At 42.1% G+C, this 26,508-nt stretch overlaps 1 protein-coding gene across 4 annotated transcripts in view; it reads left to right on the top strand.

Moving 5' to 3' along the window:
- The window catches only part of DCX (doublecortin), a gene marked incomplete at its 3' end in the record, with an annotated part of 63,523 nt that extends 60,150 nt beyond the window's left edge, over positions 1-3,373 (top strand). For 2 of the 4 annotated variants that reach the window (XM_081336332.1, XM_081336331.1), the window contains exons 5-6: positions 1,487-1,581; positions 3,265-3,373. In XM_081336332.1, coding sequence (XP_081192458.1) covers positions 1,487-1,581; positions 3,265-3,321 — 152 coding nt within the window. The remainder of the gene's footprint in view (positions 1-1,486; positions 1,582-3,264) is intronic. The other 2 variants (XM_081336334.1, XM_081336333.1) reach the window with 1 other exon arrangement.
- Between the last annotated feature and the right edge of the window lie 23,135 nt (positions 3,374-26,508).

Raw genomic sequence — 26,508 nt, 5'->3', positions numbered from 1 at the left:
TATAAATTACCATACAGGGTGCAGTTCTAGCTAAGACCGGGTTTCTTTCTCTAAGCTGCAGAGTGATGAACAGTTTCCATGGAGAACAACAACAGCAGGCAGAATATGTGAGGCCTGGCATTTAAATTTATGTGCTTCTCTAGCAGACTTCATGAAGCAATTAAGCCCTGCTAGGTTTATATCTGGTGGATTTTTGCAAAGAAAAAGCAGGCGTAGTCTTCCATCCATCCATCCCTCCATTTCAAGCTTTAATCAGACTTTAGGAAGCAAAATGGAATCCAGGAACTGGTTGATTGGTTGGTTGGTTCACAGACGTCTTTTATAAGGCATCATAATAACAAAAAATTGCAAGGGATTCAAAGACGTCATTGCAAATAATGAGAGCATCTTAAAGGCAGCTTATAAAAAATAGTTGACAGTTTGTGAAATAATTTGCATATTAGTTATTAAGCTCATCAACCTTAACAATTAATCATTTTAATTTACCCTGCCCTGTGGCTGTGTTAAAAAAGACAAATATGGCAACTTTCTCTGTAGTTCTAGTTATCCGTCTTTCTCTTTACAACTTAGTACACGTTGTCCTTGACTTACAACCGGCGGTGGGATTCAAATATGTGAGCAACTGGTTCTCTGGGTGGATGCTGCTTCCGGAAGTCCATTCTGGACCTGGGCAACAAAAAATGAGCGACCGGTTCTGCCGAACTGGTGCAAACCGGCTGAATCCCACCACTGCTTACAACTATTTATTTAATCATCATTTAAAGTTACAATGGCACTAAAAAAAAGTGACTTATGAACACTTTCCATGCTGGCGACCGTTGCAGCATCCCCATGGTCATGTGGTCAAAATTCAGAGGCTTGGCTACTGATTCCTATTTATGACGGTTGCAGTGTCCCAGGCTCACGCGATCCCTTTTTGCGACCTCCTGACAAGCGAAGTCAAGAGAGACGCCAGGTTTGCTTAACGGACAAATGACTCATTTAAGAATTGCTGGGATTCGCTTAACAACTGTAACAAGAAAGGACATAAAAATGGAGCAAAACACACTTAACAGTTGTCTTGCTTAGCAACAGAAATTTTGGGGTCACAATTGTGGTGGTAAGTCAAGGACTATCTGTATTTGGAACTATTCACCTGGCCTCCTTCTTCCACCTCTGTCTTTTTCCTACGGTTTTTCTGGCTAACTGGCAAATTCAGAGGGGCCGATATAGCAATTTGGATGTTTATGCAACAACTTTGCTTTGCGTAGCGGAGAAACCATATGCAGAATTGCCATTTCAGTGGCCTGTAATACTTCTTTGCTCATCTGTCTCCACACTAAATAAGCAAAACCCTAGTTATGAAGCCAGAAAAGTGAGACCATCCAAAATAACCAATTCATTGTTTCCCAGCTGTAGATTTCACAAACTAGGATGTAATCTGAGGGTTGTTTTTTTTAAATGTTGATCTTCATTCATGAGTGATTTTTCTTTTGTTCCCTGACAGCAAATGGGACATCAAGTAGCCAGCTTTCCACCCCAAAATCAAAGCAATCCCCAATCTCGACACCTACGAGTCCAGGAAGCCTCCGTAAGCACAAGGTATTACGTTTCTTATACCTTACTAAACCTCCTTCCAGCAGGTTATACTGTGTTGAGAGTTACTTGAAGGTAACAGACTTGAGATCACCTTTGGACTAACTGCATCCAGTTTTGCTCACCACGATGTAAAAAAGATGTTGAGACTCTAGAATAGAGTGCAGAGAAGAGCAACAAAGATGATCAGGGGACTGGAGGCTAAAATGTATAAAGAACGGTTGCTGGAATTGGGGATGTCTACTTTAATGAAAAGAAGGATGAGGGATGACATGATACCAGCTTTCCAGTACTTGAAGGGCTGTCACAGAGAAAATGGGTATGACCTATTCTCCAAAGCACCTCAAGGCAGAACAAGAAGCAATGGGTAGAATCTCAACAGAGGGAGACTCCCAGCGTGAAACTAAGGAGAAATTTCCTGACAGTGAGAACAATTGACCAGTGAAACAATTTGCCCCGGAAGTTGATAGTGCTCTATCATAGAGGTTTTGAAGAAGAGAGTGGACAGGCGGTTGTCAAGAATGATATAGGATCTCTGCTTGAGGAGAAGGTTGAACTAGAAGACCTCCACGGTCTCCTTCAGCCCTGTTATTCTATCTTCTATGAAACTATGTTGACCTGATCTCTGTGCGGGTAGGACTCTTCTACCCCAAGCAGGACTCAGATCACTTAGCAACTCAGAAGCCATCTTGTTTTTCCCCAACTGTGTCAGTTTTTTGCTTCTTTTTTTTAACATTATTTTCCCCGCTTTTCCCCCAGGAGCTCAATACAGGGGGCATTGCATTCCTTCTTCCTATTTTTCACCCGACAACAGCAAATATAGGGGGTAGAGTGGGCTGAGAGAGAAAGTCTGGTTCAAGGTCACTCAAATGAGCACACCCAGTTTATCAGGAGCTTTGCCCCCAGCAAGACCCCAAAGAATGGGAGATACTATAGGAAATAGCCCTAAGCCAGTGGCTGGGTGTGCTTTTAAAATAACGCCAAAGCTAATGTTACTTCTGTAAGCTGTAAAATACATTTTGTCGCTGCTGTGGCGATAGTTTTCTGGGTCAGAACTGGTAGTAAGAGTTATTTTGGCTTTATTGTTAGCGTCCTCTAAGTTTCCATGTCCTCTCTCTGTTTACACACACAGGCACACATGTGAGTGCACAACCTGACATTGAGAACCATTAATCAGCGGAACAGCTTGCCTTCAGAATGTCTTTGGAGATTCTCCATCACCTAGGTCATGGTTGTGCCAAAGGTGCTTGTCAAAAGGCAACTGGACTTTCTTGGCTGTTGTTTTTTTCCCCTTGGAAACGTTTCGCTTCTCATCCAAGAACTCATCAGAACTGATGAAACCTCCGGGATGAGAAGCGAAACGTTTTCAAAGGGAAACCCCCCACCCCCCACCCCAAAAGTCCAGTTGCCTTTTGAAAAGCACCTTTGGGACTTGCCTTCAGAAGTGGTGGGTGCTCCATCACTGGAGTTTTTCAGAAGAAATTGGACAAACATTTGTTTGGAACTGTATAGGTCTACCTGCTTGAGCATGGGGTTGGACTAGAAGATCTCCAAGGTCCCTTCTGTTATTCTGTCCCATGCCAGAATTTCATCCATACAAAGGAAGTTTGGGGCTCCTGTTGCTTCCTTCCTCTCGATGTCATCCAGGCTAATTGTGGGATTTAACGCTTGTCCCCTTTCTTCTTACAGGACCTGTACCTGCCTCTATCCTTGGATGATTCTGATTCTCTTGGAGACTCTATGTAAAGGATGCCCAGTTCCCCGTCTCCGTAGTACATGCTCTGTTTTAAACGCAGAGCAGTACTCCTGCCCAAACGGAGCAGAGAGGTCACTGGTGCTCGCAACCAATCCAAGGACACAAAACTTATGGTTTTGCTTTCTTTGATTTGCTTTCTTGTTTTCCTCCTATGAGTTCTCCTCTGTCTTACAAAGCCAACACTAGCAACGGACCAGAGGTAAAGGGATACCAACCATTTGCAGAACTTCACCCTCCAAGTAAAACGGTTTATTCCTGGTGTTCTTTGAAGCCAGAGATGAAATAGAACATCACGATCTTACGACTTTCTGTTCTCTCTCTTTGTACTGGGCACAATGACACCAGGAAAAAAGATGATCATGTCTTTTCAAAAGATTCCATGTCAAAATAGTCCATCAGCAGATGTGGCAAACATTGACCCTCAACTTCAACTTTTCCCACCAGACATTCTTTTTTTTCCAGACATTCATAGTAGTTGCCAGCAACTCTACCAAAGTAGCTTTGTTCCCCTAATCCTGCCATGTTAAATTTAATACTTTCCTATTAACTATACTTGATTTATGCTCACAGCCACCAAGGGCTAAATCCATGACTGTAATCAGGTCAATATATCACAGCCTGCCCCAAAAATAATTGAGCAAAAAATTATTTATGGTTGTTTTGCTGCAGGACCCTTAAAGTGGGACTCTTTTTCACTGCAGTGGTTCTTTTATTTTTTAAGACATGGCAATAAAAAGAAAGATTTGGTTGATATGAAGTTACTGGAAGTGTTGTGTGGTATCTCTTGACCTCTGAAAGATTCTTCACGCCTTGCAAACGGCCAACACTTGAAAACACTGTGAAGGTTTTGTTTTCAGATTTCTGGCACTTCTCTGTTCCTACAACTCCTGCGATTGCTGTTGTTAATCAGTACAATTTTATAGAGGGGAAAAAATGACCTTAGCTAGGTTTTAGAGAAGCTCCTCCTCCTCCTCCTCCTCCTCCTCTTCCTCCTCCTCCTCCTCCTCCTCCTCCTCCTCCTCCTTCTTCTTCTTCTTCTTCTTCTTCTTCTTCTTCCTCCTCCTCCTCCTCCTCCTCCTCCTCCTCCTCCTCCTCCTCCTCCTCCTCCTCCTCCTCCTCCTTCTTCTTCTTCTTCTTCTTCTTCTTCTTCTTCTTCTTCTTCTTCTTCTTCTTCTTTTTCTTCTTCTTCTTCCTCTTCTTCTTCTCCTTCTTCTCCTTCTTCTTCTCCTCCTCCTCCTCCTCCTCCTCCTCCTCCTCCTCCTTCTTCTTCTTTCTTCTTCTTCTTCTTCTTCTTCTTCTTCTTCTTCTTCTTCTTCTTCTTCTTCTTCTCCTCCTCCTCCTCCTCCTCCTCCTCCTCCTTCTTCTTTAAAAAAAAATAAAAACTGGTGACTTGATTTTGCTTAAAAAAAAAGAAAAGAAAACAAAAGTATAGAAAAATATTCTGTGCGGTGAAACGTTTTTAGAAGTTGCGGCTAAATATGCCATCCGAAATAGGAAAAGAAAAAACAAACAAACAAACAGGGATGGCATCATGAGTGGGTGCACTGGGTGGGGTTAGGGTTCTTACCATTCAGAGAGTATTTTGAGAAGGTTTGTAACATCAGGGGCCTCAAAAAGAGTCAAGATGTCTGCTCTCCCTATGGGATTGGAGCCCTGACTTCTTGTTGTTGTTTTTTTAATGTGTATTGCAGGCGCGAGGCACCGCAAAGCAGGTTGGGTTTCGACTTAGGGGCACCATGTTGATTTTTTTTGCCTCCATCCCCACCCCACGCCACCCACCCCTGTGCAACATGCTGAATTTACCTTGCCATTTTCGGCATGTTTGAGAATCCCAATGAAGGCCAGGAGACTACTTTTCAGTCCTTTTTTAACGACCCATTTGAACAGAACGCAAAGCATAAGCGAGCTTTTCCCTTTTCCATAACTCTAAATGCAATGTTTGATACAGGGCTGACCATTTTTCCCTAAGCCTTTTTTAAATCAGTGCTGGATAATGTATACTGCCTTGCTCCCGGTTCATCAAAATAAGTCCTTTGGTTTTTATTTTTATTTTTAATTCTCAGATCTTTCCCTGTGAGGTGCTCTGTTTTTTTGGGGGGGAGGGGGAGTGGGCAACAACCCCTTTTTGAATTTAGAATGTGTAGGATAAGAATTCTTTCTTTCGTTTCGATTGGAAAAGCTGCTTTGGGCCACTTGCGTGATCTGGAAAGGTGAGCTGAACAGGCATGGTTTTCCAATGCTTTCACTTGGCGACTTAGCTCGCTCCTTTGCTCACCTAGTGGGTGGGTGGGGAAAAACCTTTTTCCCATCTCTTAAAATGTCTCCCTCTTAACCATTGGTTAAGAGTGCTGCACCGCTAGCAAGTTTTGAGGCTTCTAGGGTGACAATGTGGGTGAGCCGAGCATTAGGATGCTATTGGTGAAGAGAAGGTGTCAGATTGATGGAGTGGCCTGTAGCTAACAATCCTGCACCACAAAGACACGTGAGACTGAGCCCCTGGCTAGCCAAAGCAGTGTCTAGAATTTCCTATTCCCCAATGTTGTCGTTTGGTCTGATGCAACCTTGGTTCAGGAGAACCACTTTTCTCGTCGGATCACAGTCAGATCGCCGTGGGGAAGGCCGACTTTGAGGACAAAGCACAGACAAAAAAGATCTACAGGAGAATTTCCCGTGGTGTGTTTGACCCCTAGCAGATCTAGTGTATAAATTGGAGCAGGTCTCTTAATTTCTTGGTGCCTCAATTTACCTTATCTGTCAAAATAGGGACAGGAATACTTCTCTACCTCATGGGAAGGGTGTTTGGGTTGGCAAGTGAGTCATTTGGTTAATGCCACAAAAGACATATTTGGTGGAAAAGTACTCATGGCTTTGGAAGGGGCTGGATTTGTTGAGTCCAGGGAAGATCTTCTTTCTACAGACAGCCAAGCAGCCCTGACACCACAACTAATCAATGCACACACTGTGAGCTTTGACTGTTGTCAACACCAGAAAAAGGAACTGATCTCTCCCTCCCAGATCTGGCAATGGTGGCTCTGTCCCTCCTGAGATTCTGAATCGTGATTACAAAGGTGACCTCCGTTGTGAATTGCTTACAGGAACACTTGTCAACTTTGAGATAAGCTTTGTTTGCCACACACTCACTTTGCTCCAGTTTTGATCTTCTGCTCTCTCTTCTCTTCCCCTTGAAGGGCTGTTCTCACTTTGCCAGTTGAGTGTGATCAGAGGAGCTGTACTTCTGGAAAGTGAAACTGTGCGGTCCTTTTTCTGCTCAAGGTGATGATGCTTCACGACAGCATTGCCTTTTCCTAATGTCAAGGGTCTAAAAATCTTGATGCCTTCATCTTTCCTGGTTTAATAGAGAAGAAGCAATGATCTCCATCAAAACTGAGCCATGGAGAACAAGACTCTCTCCCTCTTTCTCTCTCTTATGCACATACACCCATGCGAAACACATCTATAGATGCTTGATCTATTTGATTGCTGTTCTTGGGCAATGCCCTACTAATCCTTGGTAGTAGTACTGTAGAGTCTCTTGAATGTTAACCTTTCTCTTTCTTGACTGCACAGAGAGGACAAACGTAGACTGTTTCTATCTGCCAATGGAAACTCTGAAGTAGCATTGTCCTTTGTATAAAATGCTGGGAACATGTATTAAGGGAGAAGCCACCAAATTTATCTTCAGCTTGTAAGCCCTTGAGAAGCTCATAGATAGAATGATAAACTAGATCCATTTTCCCCAGCTTCAGACATCCAATTCTCTGAAATCCCAAAGAGAATTGAAGTTCTTTTTGACATACAATCTGGACATTTTGACAGCTGGAAACTGGATAGAATTTTGGTCCATTCCAGGAGTGATTCTTGATCATGGTTTACATGCTATAGCTTCCCCACTGAACGTCTTTGCAAAAATGCAGATGTGGGCTTTCATTTTTATTGCACTTAAATTATGGCATGTCTGAAAGACTGATCTAACACGAATGTCGTTGCTTAAGCTGTGCCCCGCGGTGCGTTATTTCTGAACCCAGAAACGGTGAGATTCAGCTTTTGTAAGCGTTCACCTTGTCAGCATTAAAGAAAACCAGAGACCTAGTCAGTTGGAAGTGCAGGTTCTTCTTTCTAGAAGAGGAACGGGTGGGGTGGGGGGAGCCATTCAAAACTTGCAAAAGTGAAACAGGGTAAAGAGCAAGACTCCCAGGTTTTAGAAGAATCTTTCAGGTAAGTGTTCTTGAACTGTAGGTAGGAATCAGTGACTATGTCAGATGTAAAACTGCCTATGTAGTGGATGTTGCATGATTCTTTGTACAAAATGAATAAATTAAAATGCATGCCGAATAGCCATATGTACCATGCTAGGTGTGTTCAGCTCCAAACTCATCACACACACACACACACACACACACACACACACACACACACACACACAAATAGAGGCTACAGTGCTTTTCTCTTACAGCTCATTCACCAGTGCAAACAGTCACCCCCTATTTCATACAAACTGATTATCTTACGATAGACAGCAGTAGTGAAGGAGTGTAACAGCAGCTGTCAATACACTAGCTACAAACTTGAGGAAATGTTGGGTGGCCAAGGTTGGTACTCAAGGAGGAAAGGGCTGAGGGCCACACAGTAGATGGACCACTGTATCACACATGTGACCAAGGAAGGCAGAGATGGCAATTACTTAATTTTTATTTGGCTCTTCTGTGCCTATTGTAGGATTTCCACTAGTGTTGATGTGCATCTCATTTCAAAATAGCAGCTTCCTGTATTCGCAGAGGGAATTCAAGGACCTCAGAAAGGTGATGGGGTAACTTGTGGCTTGAGGCTACAAGCCATCCTTTTCAGGCACAATCAACCAGACCCACATGTGTAGAGTTCAAACTAGCTATTTTATTATTATCTATTTCACAGGAATCTTCACGGACTAGCAGCTGGCCCCTAGGAAACACTAGATAAGGTTCAATGGCAATCAAGACAGGCATGGTGGGGTGAGGGGTTGGACCTATCCATCTTGTGTCTACGTAATGATTCCAGATGAATTCCCTGCTTGACCTTCTCCTTGTGACTGGGACAGTCTTTCTTCAATACATGATACATCCCTCTTCTAGCTCTAGGAAACTATGTTTGGTTCCTTTTTTAAAAAACTCTTGCTCTTCAGCAAATGCAAGATCACGGTGTAGAAAGAAGATTTAGAAGACAGCAATAGCCATATTGCACCTCTGTGTCCCATATAGTCCTTTAGCCCTTCAGAGGTGCCTGCAACTTTGCTCTTATCTATTCCCCCTTGGTTTAACAATCATGGATGTCTTTAAGGTCCCCATAGCTATCCAGCCCGGAATTGTAAGTCTTCACACTGCAGAGGGCCATTTTTTGGGGAGGGGGGAGGGGGACGAGAGCCCTGAATTACAGTCTCATACTTTTTCTTTTGCACAAGCAGCTGCCTATAGTCAATATATATGTAAAAATATCACCTTTGTTGATCGTGAAGAAGTTCTGTCCGTTTCATCTTAGAAGCTCATGAATTATGAAGGACATGCTGTCTTTCCTAAGGCTACTGTGAAGTTCTCCTAGCTTTGTGAAGTAAAGGTGAGGAAGTTGTCTTGAGGACAGATTATGGGATGACTTGAAAGGGCAGATCTGTGGCAAATGTTGGGAAAAGCTGCTGGCAGATGCTTGGACGTCAGCTTGAAGTTCAGACATCTTAAAGTTGTCAAGGTTGGGTGGACTGAAAAAAGCTTCAGTTCTGGAATAGTTTCATGTGGGCCCTTAAAATATGCTAAAAAGACTCAAAGCTGTCTGCCTCTAGAAAATAAAGCAGATTTCCTTGGGGATATTCCTTCAATGGAAGCATAGGCCACAAGAGTTCCATTTCTTCTCTTTGGCTACTAACTTGAATAGTTTCCAATGGAAAATGATCTTCCCTATATAATAAGACGTAGCAGCTAATAGCATCTGGCAAATTGCCCTTTTGATCAAAGTTACTTAATTTCCTTCCCAAACACCCAGGCTTCCATATTGCTTAGATATAGAAGCTCTGGGATCAAAGCTTAACAGCTAATAGGGAGAATACAAAGATACATAATCCCACTTTGCAGGACAAACCCAGCAAATTTGGAATGCTCATGTTAACTTCTGCTCCCTTCATCCCCTTCCTGTATGAGACATCCCATCTTTAATATCACCTGCCCCACTTTACATCGGGGAGGACTGTGTAGAGAGAGTTTCCTCCTTTAAATTTCTGGGAGTCTACCTCTGTGAAGATCTGACCTGGAAAGTTAACACAACCCAGGTGGCTAGAAAGGCCCAACAGAGGCTTCACTTTCTTAGGATCTTGCGGAAGAACAGGGTAGAACAACGGCTAATGACCCTCTTTTACCAGTCTACTATAGAGACCATCCTCTCGTATGGTATTGTGGTTTGGTATGCTGGTCTGACAGCCGCGGACAGGAAAGTATTACAGAGGGTGGTGAGTACAGCACAAGACATCGTGGGCTGTCCCCTGACACCACTGGATGACCTCGCCAGGGCTCGTTGCCTTGGAAGAGTGAGGAAGATTCTCAGGGATGACTCACACCCTGGACGGTATCTCTTTACTCTACTACCATCCGGTAGGAGATACAGGAATATAGCCAGCTGTACCAACAGGCTGAAAAATAGCTTCTATCCGTGGGCTGTTAGGCTTTTAAATGGGACATAATCTTATGCAGAATTGACTTGGAAGACCGGTGTGTGGTGTAGTTGGTTCACATGGTGTGGTAGGATGGAGGGTTTGTTGTCACTGTGTGTTGGGGGGAGAGAGCACGGGGGGGGGGAGGCTCAGTTAATCTCAATGTACACATGTTGTACTTTGACAATAAAGGATTATATATCAGCCATTCCTTCCTGAAACAGATTCCATCAAAAATAAGAACTTGTATTCATCTGTTACCAATTATCAATTCCGGATGCAAATTATAAGAGCTAAAAGACTCCATAATACATTAAAATGGAAATTTATTAGGCACATAAATTGTAGCCTCTTGTAGCACAAGAGGAGGATTAGCATCCCACAATATCACTTGTAGTAGGTGCATGATCGATAGATAGTTACATTGAAATGTCTGCTGGGTTTGTAACATGTGTACAAAATCCTCAGTTGCATGTAATTGCAGAAGTAGAAGAAGCTAGAAAAGTTTTGATGGCAAACTACAGGTGTTATCACCTGTGTTCGGAGGTTTAAGGTCTAATTTTGTCTTTGCACATCACATTGAGGCAGCTTCTTTCTTGGCTTTGTAATATGTTTTTAAATCAGTCCCACCTTTGATTCGGAGTCCCTTAGACAGAACGCAAATGCCATCTTTCTCATCTATGGAGATTCTCAGTCATCCAGGTCACGGTTGTCCCAAAGTTGCTTTTTTTCCCCCCAAAAGGCAACTTAAGACTTTCATGGTTTTTCCTTGAAGACGTTTCGCTTCTCATCCAGGAAGCTTCTTCCATTCAGACTGAAGGGTGGAGAATGGAAGGATTCCAGAGGTGATTGCAAGGAGTAGAAATCCTTGCATTCACCATCATTCGGTCAGAACCGAAGAAGCTTCTTGGATGAGAAGTGAAATGTCTTCAAAGAAAAAGAAAGAAAGAAAGTCCAGTTGCCTCTTGAAAAAACACATTTGGGACAACCATGCTTCTCATTCGACCTCGATGTGGTGCTTACTGTGGCATGCAGCCTGGGAAATTCTGAAAGTTGAAATTCACACTTTTTAAAGTTGCCAAGGTTGAGAAAACAGTGCTCTAGGCCTTGTCTCAAGGTAATCTTAATCAAGAACCCCATTTAGTCAATTTCATAAGCTCCTGGTCATTTTTGCAACTGTTATAAAGGGCTTTTTGTAGGTAAATACCAGCATTTAAATAGGACCCAGAAATTGATAGGAAGGCAGTGAACACTTGAAAAGCAGATGTAGCCCCTGTTCCCCAACTGAAGCCTCTAGATAGTTTTTCCAGGTAGCTAGCCTCGTGTAGAATCTATTGCACGTAGTCTAGTGCTATGGACCTTCATTTGCTAATCCAGAAGGAGAAGTTTAAAGGTCCCCAAGTAGTGGATCTGGTCCCTCAGGAGCTGTGCAACTCTCCCTGAGACAAGACAAGAGGTGATAGAGCAGTGTTCAACCAGCCTTGTCTGTCTTGCTAGAGTTCAAGTTAAGGCTGATCTCTTATCTCCAGATCTTCACAACCCTTAGATATCAGGCCAACCCTTCAACAGCAACTTCAACAGAGCCCAAGGTTATGATGTACCGTTGAGTATCATCACCATACTGATGATTCCAGACCTCAAACTGCCAAATGACCTCCCGAACAGCTTCTATAGGTATTAATAATGGGAGGAGATAACTCAACTTTATATACGCCCACAGGGGAGGAGCCATTAAACTGATCTCTTCCTTCTGGGATTGCCTGTTTAGGAAGGACTGGAGTGACTATGAAACAGCATCTTCAACCCCCAGTCTCTGCAGCTTGAACAGAAGGATGCCATGGTCAATGCTATTGAAGGCCATTGAGAAGTGCAATACCTTCATCCAGGTCCTGACCAATGCCACCTCTGTCCTAAACCCAGATCTGAACCCTGATCTCTTCTCTTTCTCCATAACCTGTTACCTTATATAAAAAATAGAATTGTGTAGAGACATCAGATGCATGAATGCCACTAGCCAATTTTCTTAATCCTTAGCAAGGGACCGAACAAAAACACATTGAATTATAAAACTCTCTGAATGGCATCTACATAAACATTCATTATTTTTGCAGGGGAGATGCATCTCTTCCTATACTGCTCTTTTGCAAAATAAACTGTGGCCTGAAGACTGTCTGGAACTAAAAATCAGACGGTAATTTAATTTTCTGAGCTGATTATGTATGATTTGCTTCATTTGTGAAAGAAAGCTGCAATATAATATAACCAGGATGTCATAATGTATTTTCTTCTATAATCTTTCTGTGTTGAGTGGGAATGAAGTGGGGTGGGTGGGAAAACAAGAATATTAAAAAGTAAAAGAAGAAGAAGCAAGGTAAGGTTTAAAGTTTAGCTGGCATACTTTAAACTTTCTGTACAGAATCTTTAAAAACAGGTCCTTTATATGAACTGTTGAATTTTACAGGGTTGATACTTTTGTTTTGTTTTGTTTTGAATGACATATTTAAAGAATGGGTCGTTGTAAAGAGGATGGATTAGTTAAATTAAGGGTGGTTTTTTTTAAAAAAAATCTTTCTCTGACAGATCCATCTAATATTTTCATAACCCTCCATCAGTACAGTTGAGGAAGGATTTTAGTAATAGCTGGAAACTTATTTTTTTCACCCACATCCAACAGAAATAATCTCATTTTCAGTAAATTTCAAGATGTTTTACATCTCTGCAACAATTCCCCTTTCCAGCAATCAGTACTGGGTGAAATTAAAGTGAAGTTGCATCGTGAAACAAGGCTGACACAGGAGCATCTGCAGAGGATTCAAGAAAAAAATCAAAATGGCAGTCTCAATCATATGACCGAAGTCCTGGGCCTTCGTACATGTGTTGCAGGCACTCATAAAGGCTGTGGTTTCCATCGCATAGTTGTGACAGCCATCTTTACTTTTTTCTTCTTTTTTTTGAAACCCAGCCCTCCATGGCAGATGCCCCTTTTGAGAAGTTCCCCAAGCTTCCAACAATCCCTTGCCTGGCCAAAATAGCTCCTTATAGTACGCTATAGAGAGACAAACGATTGCAAAATAGACAGCAGCATTTGTGGTGCTCTGGGAAACTTGAGGATAAGGACATTAACATGGATTGGCCATGTGGCAATCTAACTACAAAATGGAGGGGTCAGGAAGTTGTCCACGGCCGATGCTTCAGATAGTTGCTACAGCCCACACCTCAACCTGCTGGTCCAGCTTGTTCTGCAGCGATCCCTGCTCACAATCACAAGCTTTGGGTTTGTTGTTCCATGGCATCTCCACCATGGATTCAAAGAAAGTCAAAGATGGTGACTCTGTTTGTCTGGTTGTAGCACTATCTGGACTTTTGGCCCACCTGTATAAATAGTAACAGAAGAGATGGAACAGCACTTTTTACAAGGCTTAGGATGATCCTATGATCTGCTGTGCAATTCCGATTACGAATGCTCTTCCTGTCCCAACCCGTTCCCACCCATAGCACTGCTCCATAATCCGAGGTACATGGAGGAAGTACCTTCCAGAAAACTCTTTGAGCAAGCATAGCAATATGATTTTTTTAATTAGCTGGGCTCAGGGAAATTACATGGTGCCATTGACTCTGTGTTATTTCCTCCTCGTTCCTTTGACTATGAGATTGCTTTTCACAAACTCTTGTGTGTCCTCAACCTGGCTGCAGTCTGATGAAGACCTAAGCAAAAAAAAGTGGGGGGGATTCTCTCTGTTTTTTAGAGTCTCTTTGGTGTCAGGTAATTTCACTTCTATTGATGATGTCCCACTTGGGGGTGTTGACATCTTCTACATGAAGAACAGTAATTGGAGTTTCCATCCCAAACTATCCTCAGCTCTTATTGCCTTGTAATATATTGCAGCTTTAAACCAATGAACCCGACTCTCTTTTCAAGGGGCATGTCCTGAACCCATTCTGCATTCTAAATTTGTGGCAGGCCAACCGTTTGTTTCAGCCATCCAACTTGTACAGAAAGCATTTTTATCGAGATCTTTGGGGGAGGGAGGGGATTATTTTTTTTAAAGCTTCGGTTCCATGGCTAAAGGTAGAATTAGGCTACTTAGCTGACAGACGTCAAAATAGTTTGTGGTAGTTTTTAGACATTTTAGATTGCTAGCGAAGAAGAGTTTGAGAGTAAACGCATGGTATTTTGACATCTCATGCCTTAAAATCATTTCTTTTGCCCGCTCTTGGCTTCTCTCTGTCCTTCTGTGTTTTGCATTCTTGTGGTTTTTCCCAGTTATTGGTATATACATGGAATATAGCGAAAGGACAAAACCTGAATAAGCACTGATTGTGGGAAGGTGTTCCATTACAGTTGTATTGTACAATTCAATGTCTTGCTCCTAAGAATAACTTGCCTTGATTTTTTTTTTTGTCTGTTCACGGCAACGGACCTCACAAACGTGTTTCCGGAGCATTACGCCCAATGCCATTCAGGGTTTTTTGTACTTTTTTAAAGGAGAAAAAACAAATGTATATAATGTCAAGAACTTCCTTTTTTTCCCCCCTCCCTGAGTATTTGAAATGGGGTAGAGAGGGCATCCGATGGTACCAGGATCCAATGGAGAAATATTATGTCCTATCCTAATAGTTTCCTCTTCTGATGATGACCACAGTCGAAGAAGAGTTGATCGTTCACATTTGAAGGAAACATGCACGGTTCCTGGCTTGACTCCAAACGGAGTCTGTAGAGACTAAGAATCTGAGAACTTGTGAATCAGTGACTTTGAATGAAAAGAAAGCAATCTGAATGGATGTACCCCGGACTTACTTTTTTGAGTCTCTTTTCTCTCCACTGGAAAGGCCTTGTTTGAAGGCCTGATATTTTCGAGCTCTTGGTTTTTCCAATGGTGAAATATTGTGAACTGTTTTTAATCGCCCGTCGTCCTCTCCACCCAATCCCGGCCAGATGAGGTCTGTAACATGCAGCAAGAAGAATTTGTATACGCGATCGCTTTGCTCTCAATATTTGTTATGCATTGTTTCCCCACCCCCACCCCATCTCAGTGTACATTGGCAATGTGTGTGTAACGTCATCTTCCGAAATAAAATTTGGTTTCAATACTTAGGTGAAGAAAGGTGTGGGTGGACTGAAAGACTGCCTCTTGTCTGTTCCATTGGTGGTGCTTTCAGAAAGAAGTGGCCAGCTTATTTTTTTTTTAACTGGACCTCCAAGAGCATAGAGGGTACAGTTCAGATGTTGCTTATCCCCAGAAGAGGATTTCATGATTGGTAAAATGAAATGGGTTTAAGGTAAGTAAAACTTTAGCCTCGCAAGTGGTAGATATTCACAAACACATGCAATTCATTCAGATTTGACATTGATCCAAGAAGCTAAAAGAGTCACATATGATTCCCTTTCTATATTCTCTGGATTTTCTTCAATTCATGGAATGGAATGGAATGGAATGGAATGGAATGGAATGGAATGGAATGGAATGGAATGGAATGGAATGGAGTGGAGTGGAATGGAGTGGAGTGGAGTGGAGTGGAGTGGAGTGGAGTGGAGTGGAGTGGAGTGGAGTGGAATGGAATGGAATAGAATAGAATAGAATAGAATAGAATAGAATAGAATAGAATAGAATAGAATAGAATAGAATAGAATAGAATAGAATAGAAAGAATAGAATAGAATAGAAAATATGGAGTGGAATGGAATAGAATAGAATAGAATCTTTATATAGAATAGAATAGAATAGAATAGAATAGAATAGAATAGAATAGAATAGAATAGAATAGAATAGAATAGAATAGAATAGAATAGAATAGAATAGAATAGAATAGAATAGAATAGAATAGAATAGAATAGAATAGAAAATATGGAGTGGAATGGAATAGAATATATGGAATGGAATAGAATAGAATAGAATAGAATAGAATAGAATAGAATAGAATAGAATAGAATAGAATAGAATAGAATAGAATAGAATAGAATAACAGAGTTGGAAGGGACCTTGGAGATCTTCTAGTCCAACCCTTTGCTTAGGCAGAAAACCCTACATCATTTCAGTTAAATGGTTATCCAATCTCTTCTTAAAAACTTCCGGTGCTGGAGCATCCACAACTTCTGGAGGCAAGTTAATTATTCTCACTGTCAGGAAGTTTCTCCTTAGTTCCAGGTTGCTTCTCTCCTTGATTAGTTTCCATCCGTTGCTTCTTGTCCTGCCTTCGGGTGCTTTGGAGAATAGCTTGACTCCCTCTTCTTTGGGGCAGCCCCTGAGATACTGAATCTTTCAAAAAATGTAAACAAAAAGATTAGATGTAAAATATAAATCTTTCACCTTTTAGTAAATAGGCCTGCAGTGCTACCTCCTCATAGTCATTTAATTGCTCTATGCCTATGACATGCTTGTCAAAGGTGACACATCAGAAATGTTTTGGGTGACACGCCAGTGTTCACCAACACCCAGGATTTATTTCTGAAAGCAAACTCCATTCTTGTGTGTTTTTTGGAGTCCCCAGATGCCAAGGAGAATTGGGTGCATTCTCATGCAGCCTCAAGAAGGCTCTTCCGGACGTTGTGCATGAGGGCCATTTTTCTTGTGGAGCTTCCAAAAGTCACACATGAACATGGTATGCTTACATACAGTTTTCAGGGGCAGGGGAAACCACAGAAGAGCATACTCAGAGCTGCTTCTATTTGTATTTTTTTTAAAAAATGAATGAATATGTAAAGAATGGTTCCTCTTTTGTTCAGGGGTATGGTTGTATGATGTACCAGCAGTCAAGTTAGGCATTTTCCAAATTTTTGACACACGGAGCCCCAAAGATTCACCGTCCCTGTTTTATGCATTATCAGACTTTGCCTAGAAGCTCCATTCTGAAGAACAGAGAATTCAGTTATAATTAACAGCAGCTTCTTTCAGATATCTTTTTCATCAATTATTATCTAATCTGGCTCATGTGACGATGCTGGTTCTTTATGTTAGAAGGTCAAAGCTCCCTCACACTAAGTTCAGCTCCCAAAGGCTGCAGGAACACAATTTACTTGGCAGCAACATTGTTTGCCACTCTGTCTCTCTAAGATCTTTTTCATTTTCCCGGTCTAGTCAAGAACTCTGGGATTTTGGATGTTCCACTATCTATGTACTAACCCTGTTTAGATTTTTGGTAGTCTGGGAGTGTCAAGAATGACACTGACATATTCATCCTCAGCTACATCAAGAGCTCCGTGGCTATGTATGGATTTGAATCTAGCTCTTCCAATTGCTGCATACTGAAAGTAGCTTTTGAAGGGGTCTGTCAGAACTTCATCACCAACCAACTGGTCATAAATCAAGGATTACTTGTATCTATTACTTCCTCTACATTAATGAGTATATTGGGTTTCCTTTCAAATGACTCCTTCCTTCCTTCCTTCCTTCCTTCCTTCCTTCCTTCCTTCCTTCCTTCCTTCCTTCTCCTCCCTCCTTCTCTCCCTTTCTCCTCCCTCCCTCCCTTCCTTCCTTCCTCTCTTTCTTTCTTTCTTTCTTTCTTTCTTTCTTTCTTTCTTTATTTATTTATTTATTTATTTATTTATTTATTTCTCCTCCCTCCTCCTCTCCCCTCCCTTCATTTCCTTCCTTCTCTCCCTTCACCCACCTTCCTTCCTTCCTTCCTTCCTTCCTTCCTTCCTTCCTTCCTTCCTTCCTTCCTTCCTTCCTTCCCTTGATTCCTGGCAAACATCTGCACAAATCTCAGTACCAAAGGTTGTTGTTGTTAGCTGCAAAGTCGTGTCCGACCCATCGCAACCCTATGGACAATGTTCCTCCAGGCCTTCCTGTACTTTTTCCAAAAGCCAACTAGACTTCCTTGGTTTATTCCTTTGAAAATGTTTGACTTCTCATCCAAGTAGCTTGAAGCTGCTGCTTCTTCTTCTTCTTCTTCTTCTTCTTCTTCTTCTTCTTCTTCTTCTTCTTCTTCTTCTTCTTCTTCTTCTTCTTCTTCTTCTTCTTCTCCTCCTCCTCCTCCTCCTCCTCCTCCTCCTCCTCCTCCTCCTCCTCCTCCTTCTTCTTCTTCTTCTTCTTCTTCTTCTTCTTCTTCTTCTTCTTCTTCTTCTTCTTCTTCTTCTTCTTCTTCTTTTTCTCTCTCACTCTCATAAGAAACACCCTGCTCTGCAAAAACTGGGTTACTGAAACATCGCTGCCCAGTAGAAGAAAATAAGGAGAAAGGATTGGCTGTTTCCAGGAAGCTTGTCTCTTTCTGCCAGGAGAAATGACTATCCACCAGGGGGCATCAGTTTCCAGCGTCAGCCATAATGTCAATGCCACATCATAAAATCATTGTGTAAAAGGATGCAAAGTATTTCATTTGGAGGACGGGGAGGATGTCATCATGCATATGACATCACTTGTGCCCCCTCGCCTTTGTTTCCCCAACAGATGCTCATGGGAGGTAGAACGTAAAAGGAAGGCCTGGATAAGTATTTAAGCAATTCTAGTAGTGTGGTCTATTTGGTTGATTATTGAAACTGGAAAGTCTACTGTGATGAGAACCATAGATTTGGATCAACCATCTTCCCCTGTGAGTCCTTGTTTTGTCATACATCCTTATCAAGGACTCTCCTACTAATTTTTCTAATAAAAAGCCTATTTCTGTCAAAGACCTGTCTGAGATGGAGTTTTCTCCAAGCTTGTGGGTTGGTTTTCCAAATGGTTCATTACTAGGCTAGGTATCTTCAGCGGAGTTTAAGGGATGTCAGTGTTGGTGTTCCTCTGTTTAGAAGGGCTTTGTGTGGTCAGTAGACCTTGTGATGGGGAAATCGCATCAGGTATGGGTCTTCTGATGGGTCTTCTGATGAGGCATGTCTTCCTCAAGTCTTAACCACTGAGTTTCCTTTCCACAATTTTGCTTCATACAAAGCCCTATCAGAGATAGCAGCTGATGGACAATTTAAAACCTTTGCAGAAAATGGGCAGATTTCCTCTTAGGAAATAAGCTGAATTATGCCAAACCTTCCAGTGTGTTTACCAGATGGATTTTCTTTTCTTCTCCTAGACCATCTGGTTAGAAAGAGGGAGAGTAAATAGAGATCAATTTGAGGTCACGCAAAATCTGTATGGAGAATTCTCTGGGATGGTTTCACTTCAGGTGAGTTTTGGGCCAGAAAAGAAAAAAAAAAACAAATGTCCAGGGGCAGAGAAATGTTTATCTGTCTGGCTCTACTGTTTCTCCTGCTTAGACTGGGATACAGAGATAACTGGAAATGGCTTCCACCCAAGAAGGAGACTCAAGAAGTAATTGATCATAATCTATCGGCTTTGTCTAATAACATTTCAGACAAACGAAGAAAATAAACGGAGGAGCTGTCAAGCCTTCACAGAGTTCTTGATTTCTCATGGAGTCATTACTTACTCCCTTCCCCCACTGAATGCCGCCATTTTAACAACAATAAAATGGGAACGCAGCACCTTACAGGTAGAAAAGCAACTTGTAGGACATTTCCAGATTATTCCCATTGGGTTTTCCCAGTCTCTTAAAGTGCCGGCCTCAGCTGTTTTTAAATTAATTGATTTTGCTCCAATTAATTGATTTTCGCTACACGACATAATAACCACAGAGCTAAGCAATTTTAAAATTGGATTTTAACTCATTTGCGGAAGATAAATTGGTCCACAGTTATTAGCTATGAAGATTTAGTAGAACCTGCAGAGTTAAAGGATTTTAGTAGACCCTTTGTAGGTGTGTTGTAATTGCTAGGAAGACAGTGAACCGATGTGAATTGTGGTCTTTACTTTCTGCTTATTGATCCTACTGTATGCGTGCGTGTGTATGTGTACAAACTGACAGGATTACTGCATTACTAGCTAAACACTTAACAGTAGAGCTTATATAATGTAGGTGACATTCTATTTCTGATTGAAAACATAGCATTTTATTTGTGAAGGACTTTGGGTTATAAATCATGTGAGCCATTTCCATAGCCAGAAGACGAGGCTTTCATCTCTGTTGCTACCTCAGAAATATTTAAGATCTCATAGGAGGTAAATGCCAGAGAGGAGAAAACTGTATTTTACTTTAATAAAACACACAAACCAACAACAACAACAAAAAGACAACAACCTTGATTCTTCTCTCCTATTTATCCTTGTATCTTATTTGCTGCTTCTCCTTTTAAACTTTGAACAGATGTAATCTTTCTTCTTGGTAGTTCTCGTCTCTGTTTTCTTACCTCAGTCTTCCTGTGTCTCATTTTCTGCCCTCAATTTATGCATCTCTCCAATTGTACAGGTAGTCCTTGACTTGCAACAATTCGTTTAGTGACCATTCAAAGTTACAACGGCACTGAAAAAAGTGACACGATCATTTTTTCACACTTATGACTGTTGCCAGCATCCCCACGGTCACGTGATTTACATTCGGAGGCTTGACAACCGACTCACGTTTATGACAGTTGCAACGTCCCAGGGTCACGCGATCCTCTTTTACGACCATCTGACAAGCAAAGTCAATGGAGAAACCAGATTCACTTAACAACCGTTGCTACTAATTTGACAACTGCAGTGATTCTTGTGTCAAGAAATGTTGTAAAATGGGGCAAACCAATTTTCTCACTTAGCATCATCAACTTTTGGCTCAGTTGTGGTCATAAGCTGAGGACTAGCTATGTTATCAAAATAATTCACTTCATCTGTCACTGGCATCATGTCCCCCTCATGCTTTTATAACTGAGAACCAGCTTAGCCTCTTTGGCCATTTTTTAAAAAACCTTCATGACTGCCTTTATTACATCTCCAGTCTTATCTCCCAGCACACCTCATTTTGAGATCTTTGCTCTTCCGAGGACACCCACCTGCCACCATCTCAATTTCCTCTGTCCTTCAAAAGTTTTACCTCATCCCTGGATGCTTTTTATGTCTGGTTCTATCTCTTAAAATCCCTGAACACTCTTCTACTTGTCTGAAGACAGAGAGACAACATTCCTGGTTGAAATATACCAATAGCAGATTCCTTATTCTTAGCTGAAAAAAAACTTTTATGTTTATAACCTTTGAGAGATGGTCAAACTAAATACATACGGAGACAAAAATAAGATTGCAGCTGTCCAAACCATGACCAAATACTATTTTCAAACTGTGCTAACATGTCCTAGATGTATCGGGAAGCTACATTAAAGCTTTTTTTGTGAGAAAAAGAAGAGGAAAGATAAAGGTTTCAACTGGAAAAAATGTCAATTAACAAACCTTTTTCCTAGCCCACAGGTCTGCAACCCGCAGCTCCGGAGCTGCATGCAGCTCTTTCAGCCGTCTCCTGCGGCTCCCAGTCCTCTGCCATGTGCAGTCCAAAAAAAAAAGTGGGACTAAAAAAGTTCAACCAATCAATTCAAATATGCAGGGTAGGTGCATATCTCGCCTTGGCTCCACTCTTCAGTCAAACCCTGTTCTGCGCATGTGCGCATGTACGCGCATGCGCACACATTTTTTGCGGCTCCCAGTTTTTCCTTTTGTGAGGGAACCAGTTCTGATTGGCTCTTTCACTGTTTCAGGTTGCTGACCCCTGTCCTAGCCTAAGTCTAAATTACAGTCTGCCTTTTCCCAACTGACAATAAATCTCAGTGCCACACAAAGCAAAAAACCAACAGGTTTTCTTTTCACCAAGACGATGCCACAACCCCAAAGGAGAAGAATTTAAATTAGACACTGTATTTAAATTTAAGATCCATATTTATTTGTTGTAATCTTTTTTAAGTACATGTTATTCAATTCCTGTAAACTGCCTAGAGTTGCCTTGGGCAGCATGAAAATTTGATAAGTGAAAACAAACAAACAAATAAATAATAACTAAGTTTGCAAGATATCCATTCCCATGTAAACTCAGTTTTCAGGGATCCCATCGCACGTTGAATCATCAGTTAACCACTTGGGCTATACGGAAAGTCCTCGACGTACAGCCACAACTGAGTCCAAAATTTCTGTTGCTAAGCGAGATGATCGTTAGGTGAATTTTGCCCCATTTTACAACCTTTCTTGGCACAGTTGCTAAGTGGATCGGTGCAGTTGTCAAGTTAGTCACATGGCTGTTAAGTGAATCTGGCTTCTCTGTTGACTTTGCTTGTCAGAAGGTTGTAAAAGGGGATCACACTGCAACTGTCATAAATATAGGTCAGTTGCTAAGCATCTGAATTTTGATTGGGTAACCATGGGGATGCTGCAATGCTTGTAAGTGTGAAAAAATGGTCGTAAATCACTTTTTTAATTGCCATTGTAACTTCAAATGGTCACTAAATTGAACTGTTGTAAGTCGAGGCCTTGTAAGTTGAAGTATTCTCACTACATATTAATTTGAAATGCTTATGGCCCATTTTTGGCACAAATTAATGGACTAACAGCATCTATAATTCCATTCCCATGAAGGTTTTTTTTTATGTCTCATCAAGTACAAGAATCTCCTTTGGATATTTGACTATTCCTATGGTTTAATCAGGGACGCGGTGGCTCAGTGGGTTAGGACGCTGAGCTTGTTGATCAGAAGGTCGGCAGTTTGGCGGGTCGAATCCCGAGTGCCGCGTAACAGAGTGAGCGCCGGTTACTCGTCCCAGTTTCTGCCAACCTAGCAGTTCGAAAGCACGTAAAAATGCAAGTAGAAAAATAGGGACAACTCCGGTGGGAAGGTAACAGCGTTCTGTGCGCCTTTGGCGTCTAGTCATGCCAGCCACATGACCACGGAGACGTCCTCGGACAAGCGCTGGCTCTTCGGCTTTGAAACGGAGATGAACACCGGCCCCTAGAGTCGGAAACGACTAGCACGCATGTGCGGGGGAACCTTTACCTTTACCTATGGTTTAATACATTTCCTTGTTGGCATTATTATTGCATTAATTTTCATCAGTTCTCTTTGCACTGCACAAACCATAATAAATGTTGTAGTCTCTTAGGGATGAATGGCATTAATTAGCTTTGCTCATCACAAAATCACTGGTGTTTTCGTGCATCGAATGTGGCTTTTCTTCATTTGTGTCTTTCCTCATTTTTCCCCTCTATTCTGGGCTTAGGTTCTTTATCAAACATTAAACATGTGGAGTCTAGCTTGTATTTCTTCTTTTGTCTTGAATCCAAAGCATAAACCTTTGTCTGCAGAAAACTCACCTTATCTGAAAATTCAGCTTACTCAGCGTGGTATGTGAAATTGCTTCAATCCTATTATAATTGCAAAGATGGTGTGTAGCCCCATAAGGAAACACACTGAAGTCATTTATCTTCTGACATGGCTGGGGGGGGAAAAAGAGAAAGTAAATAAGGTGTACAGCAGGGGTGTCCAATCTTGGCATCTTTAAGACTTGTGGACTTCATCTCCCAGAATTCCCCAGCCAGCATGGAAATCTGGGAGTTGAAGTCCACAAGTCTTAAAGTTGCCAAGGTTGGACACCCCTCTGGTACAGCAAGCTAATATGTCCACTGAGAGACAATTGGAAAAAGAAAGTGTTCTTTGAAATTTGACCTTGGAAAATGTGACCAGCAGGTATCTCATGATCATGGATCTGCACTGACGTTCTCAGAATTTCCTTCGGCTACACCAACTTCGAACATAAAATAACAGGGTTGGAAGTGACCTTGGAGGTCTTTTAGTCCAACCTCCTGCTCAAGCAGGAGACTTTATTCCATCTTGGACAAATGATTGTCCAATCTCTACATGAAAACCTCCAGTGTTGGGGCATCCACAACTTCTGAAGGCATTCCACTGGTTGATTGTTCTCGCCATTAGTTAATTTCTTAGTTCTAGGTTGCTTCAGGAAGGACAGGACGACAGGAAGGCCTGGAGGAAGTTTGTCCATGGGGTCGCGATGGGTCAGACATGACTTTGCAACTAACAACAGCAACAACAACAAGGTTGCTTCACAAACTTTCTGAAGGATATCAACCCAGAGGAAGCTATGCTGAAGCAATCCCCATCGCCGTATCAAAACTAGACTGTTTCCGAAGCTGATCTTTTATACAACGTAATGATTAAGGTTTTCCAAGAGCTGACTTCAGATATTCTATGTTGAGAGGCATGTGTTTCCATTTGGCAGGCAACAAATCTGCCCACGGAAATTTTGTTCGTGTGTGATGTGGAATACAGGTAGTCCTTGACTTACCACCACCACGACTGAGCCCAAAATTTATGTTGCTAAGTGATCAATTTGTTCAGTGAGTTTGGACCCATCTTACGTCCTTTCTTGCCACATTTGTGAAGTAAATCACTGCACTTGTTCAATTAGTAACAATTAGTCTGGCTTCCCCATTGACTTTCCTTGTCATAAGGTCACAAAAGGGGATTGCTTGACCCTGGGACACTGCAAAGGTCATAAATATGAACCAGTTGTCAAGCATCCGAATGTAAATCATGTGACCACGGGGAAGCTGCGAAGGTCATAAGTGTGAAAAATGGCCGTAAGTCACTTTTTTCAGGGCCGTAGTAGCTTTGAACGGTCATTAAATGAACTCTTGTAAGTCAAGGACTACCTGCACATTCTCACCGGGTTTTCAACCCTCTATATTGTATAGACAGAGAAGGTAGACCCTCACCACATAACAGCCAGCACTTGCATGTGCAACAAGATCAAGGCTTCAATTGTAGAAGAGCTAGGAGGTAGTTATGAGTTACCAGGCCCAGATAGTTCTCAACTTACTATTCATTTAGCAACCATTCAAAGTTAGGACGGCCCTGAAATTAGTGACGCGTGAGCGTTTCTCGCGCTTATGACCACTGCAGCATCCCCACGGTCGTGGGATTAAAATTGGGGTACTTGGCAACTGGAATGCATTGTATGATTGTTGCAGCATCCCAGGGTCATGAGATCACCCTCTGCCACCTTCCCAGTCACCCTCAGACAAACAAATTCAAGGGGGGGGGAAGCAGAATTCATTTAATGACTGCAGCGATTTGCTTAACAACTCTGGTCAAAAAAGAATGTAAATCTGGGTATGACCCATTCAGCAACCGCCTTGCCAAGCGACAGAAATTCTGGCTCCAGTTGGGCCCGTAAGTCGACTACCTGCAGTGTGAATGAATCGCGACGCCACGTTTGCTTACATTGGCAGCCACTCGGCTCGCTGTTTAATTTCGTAGCCGCTTCCTGCTATCCAGCTGTGTTCCTTTCTGAAATCAAAGAAATCTCTCTCCCTCTCCTACTTCCATCTCTGTTTGTCTTGGCAGGCCCAAATCATTCCAGAAAACTATTTTCTTTTTTCATTTCAAGTAGAAACGGCGTGCAGATTTGTATGCAAATACATGTCCATCCTTTCAGGACAAGCAACATTAGGCAGAGTATAGGACAGGACTAAGGAATACTGAGCCAAAAAAAGAGGCTATAGGTGAGGGAGAGGGGGGAAGCAGGGGAAATCAGCTTATGCAAACAGAGAGAGAAAGAGACAGACAGACAGAATCAAGAGTCGGCACGGGGAGGATCATGGGATAGGGGTTCTCCCAGAACTGAAAGAATAAAAAGAATGAAAGCTAAACCCTACAACAGATGATTGTGGGTATGTCTGGTCTAACAAAAAGAAGGGCTAGAGGTGTCATGATAGCACTCTTCCAATATCTGAAGGGCTGTCACAGAGAAGAGGGGGTCGAGCTATTCTCCAAAGCGCCTGAAGGCAGGACAAGAAGCCACGGATGGAAACTAACCAAGGAGAGAAGCAACCTAGAACTAAGGAGAAAATTCCTGACAGTGAGAACAATAAACCATAAACCTGCCTCCAGAACCTGTGAATGCTCCAACACTGGAAGTTTTTAAGAAGAGATTGGACAACCATTTGTCCAATGGTATAGAATTTCCTGCCTGAGCAGGGGGGTTAGACTAGAAGATCTCCAAGGTCCCTTGCAACTCTGTTATTCTGTGTTCTGTTCTGTTCTCAAAAACCTTATTCCTTTCTCCAACTGCGTCTTCTTCCTCTGGAAGATATTAAATGAAATAAGTGATGAGAAGATTAGAACAGCACTACACAAGTTAGCTGCGCATGGATGAGATGATGCCATCTTTTCCAACCCACCAGGGTAGATCTCAAGAACTCCAGAATTCCCCAACCATCACAGTCCTTGCTGAGAAATTTGAGAATTAAATTCTTCATATCTGAAGGATGCCCAGTTTGAGCCACATTCTCAACTCCAAATTGTCACAACTGAACTCACGCCACCCAACAAACTTCCTTTCTTTCTGGCTTCTGAACATCATCTTGAGATGGTCAGTGCTCCTTCCTTTGTTGTCAGCTGGCCGATTGCAGAATGCAAAAACTGATCCTCTACCTAACGTTCTGTTTGCTGCCTGGTCATATTTTTCTGTCAGTGAGCAAGAAACACACACACACACACACACACAGAGAGAGAGAGGAGAGAGAGAGAGAGAGAGACAGAGACAGAGACAGAGACAGAGACAGAGACAGAGACAGAGACAGAGACAGAGACAGAGACAGACAGACAGACAGACAGACAGACAGACAGACAGACAGACAGACAAACAAACAAAGGGGAATGGATTCTGGAGGGAGAAGAATATGTTCTTGGAAATCTTAGGCGCCATAAGGCAG

The sequence above is a fragment of the Vipera berus genome, assembly GCF_964194415.1.
Source record: "Vipera berus genome assembly, chromosome: 11".
Classification (NCBI taxonomy): Eukaryota; Metazoa; Chordata; class Lepidosauria; order Squamata; family Viperidae; genus Vipera; species Vipera berus.
Note: the sequence above shows the minus strand (reverse complement) of the source record. Positions and strands in the feature narration are given on the sequence as shown.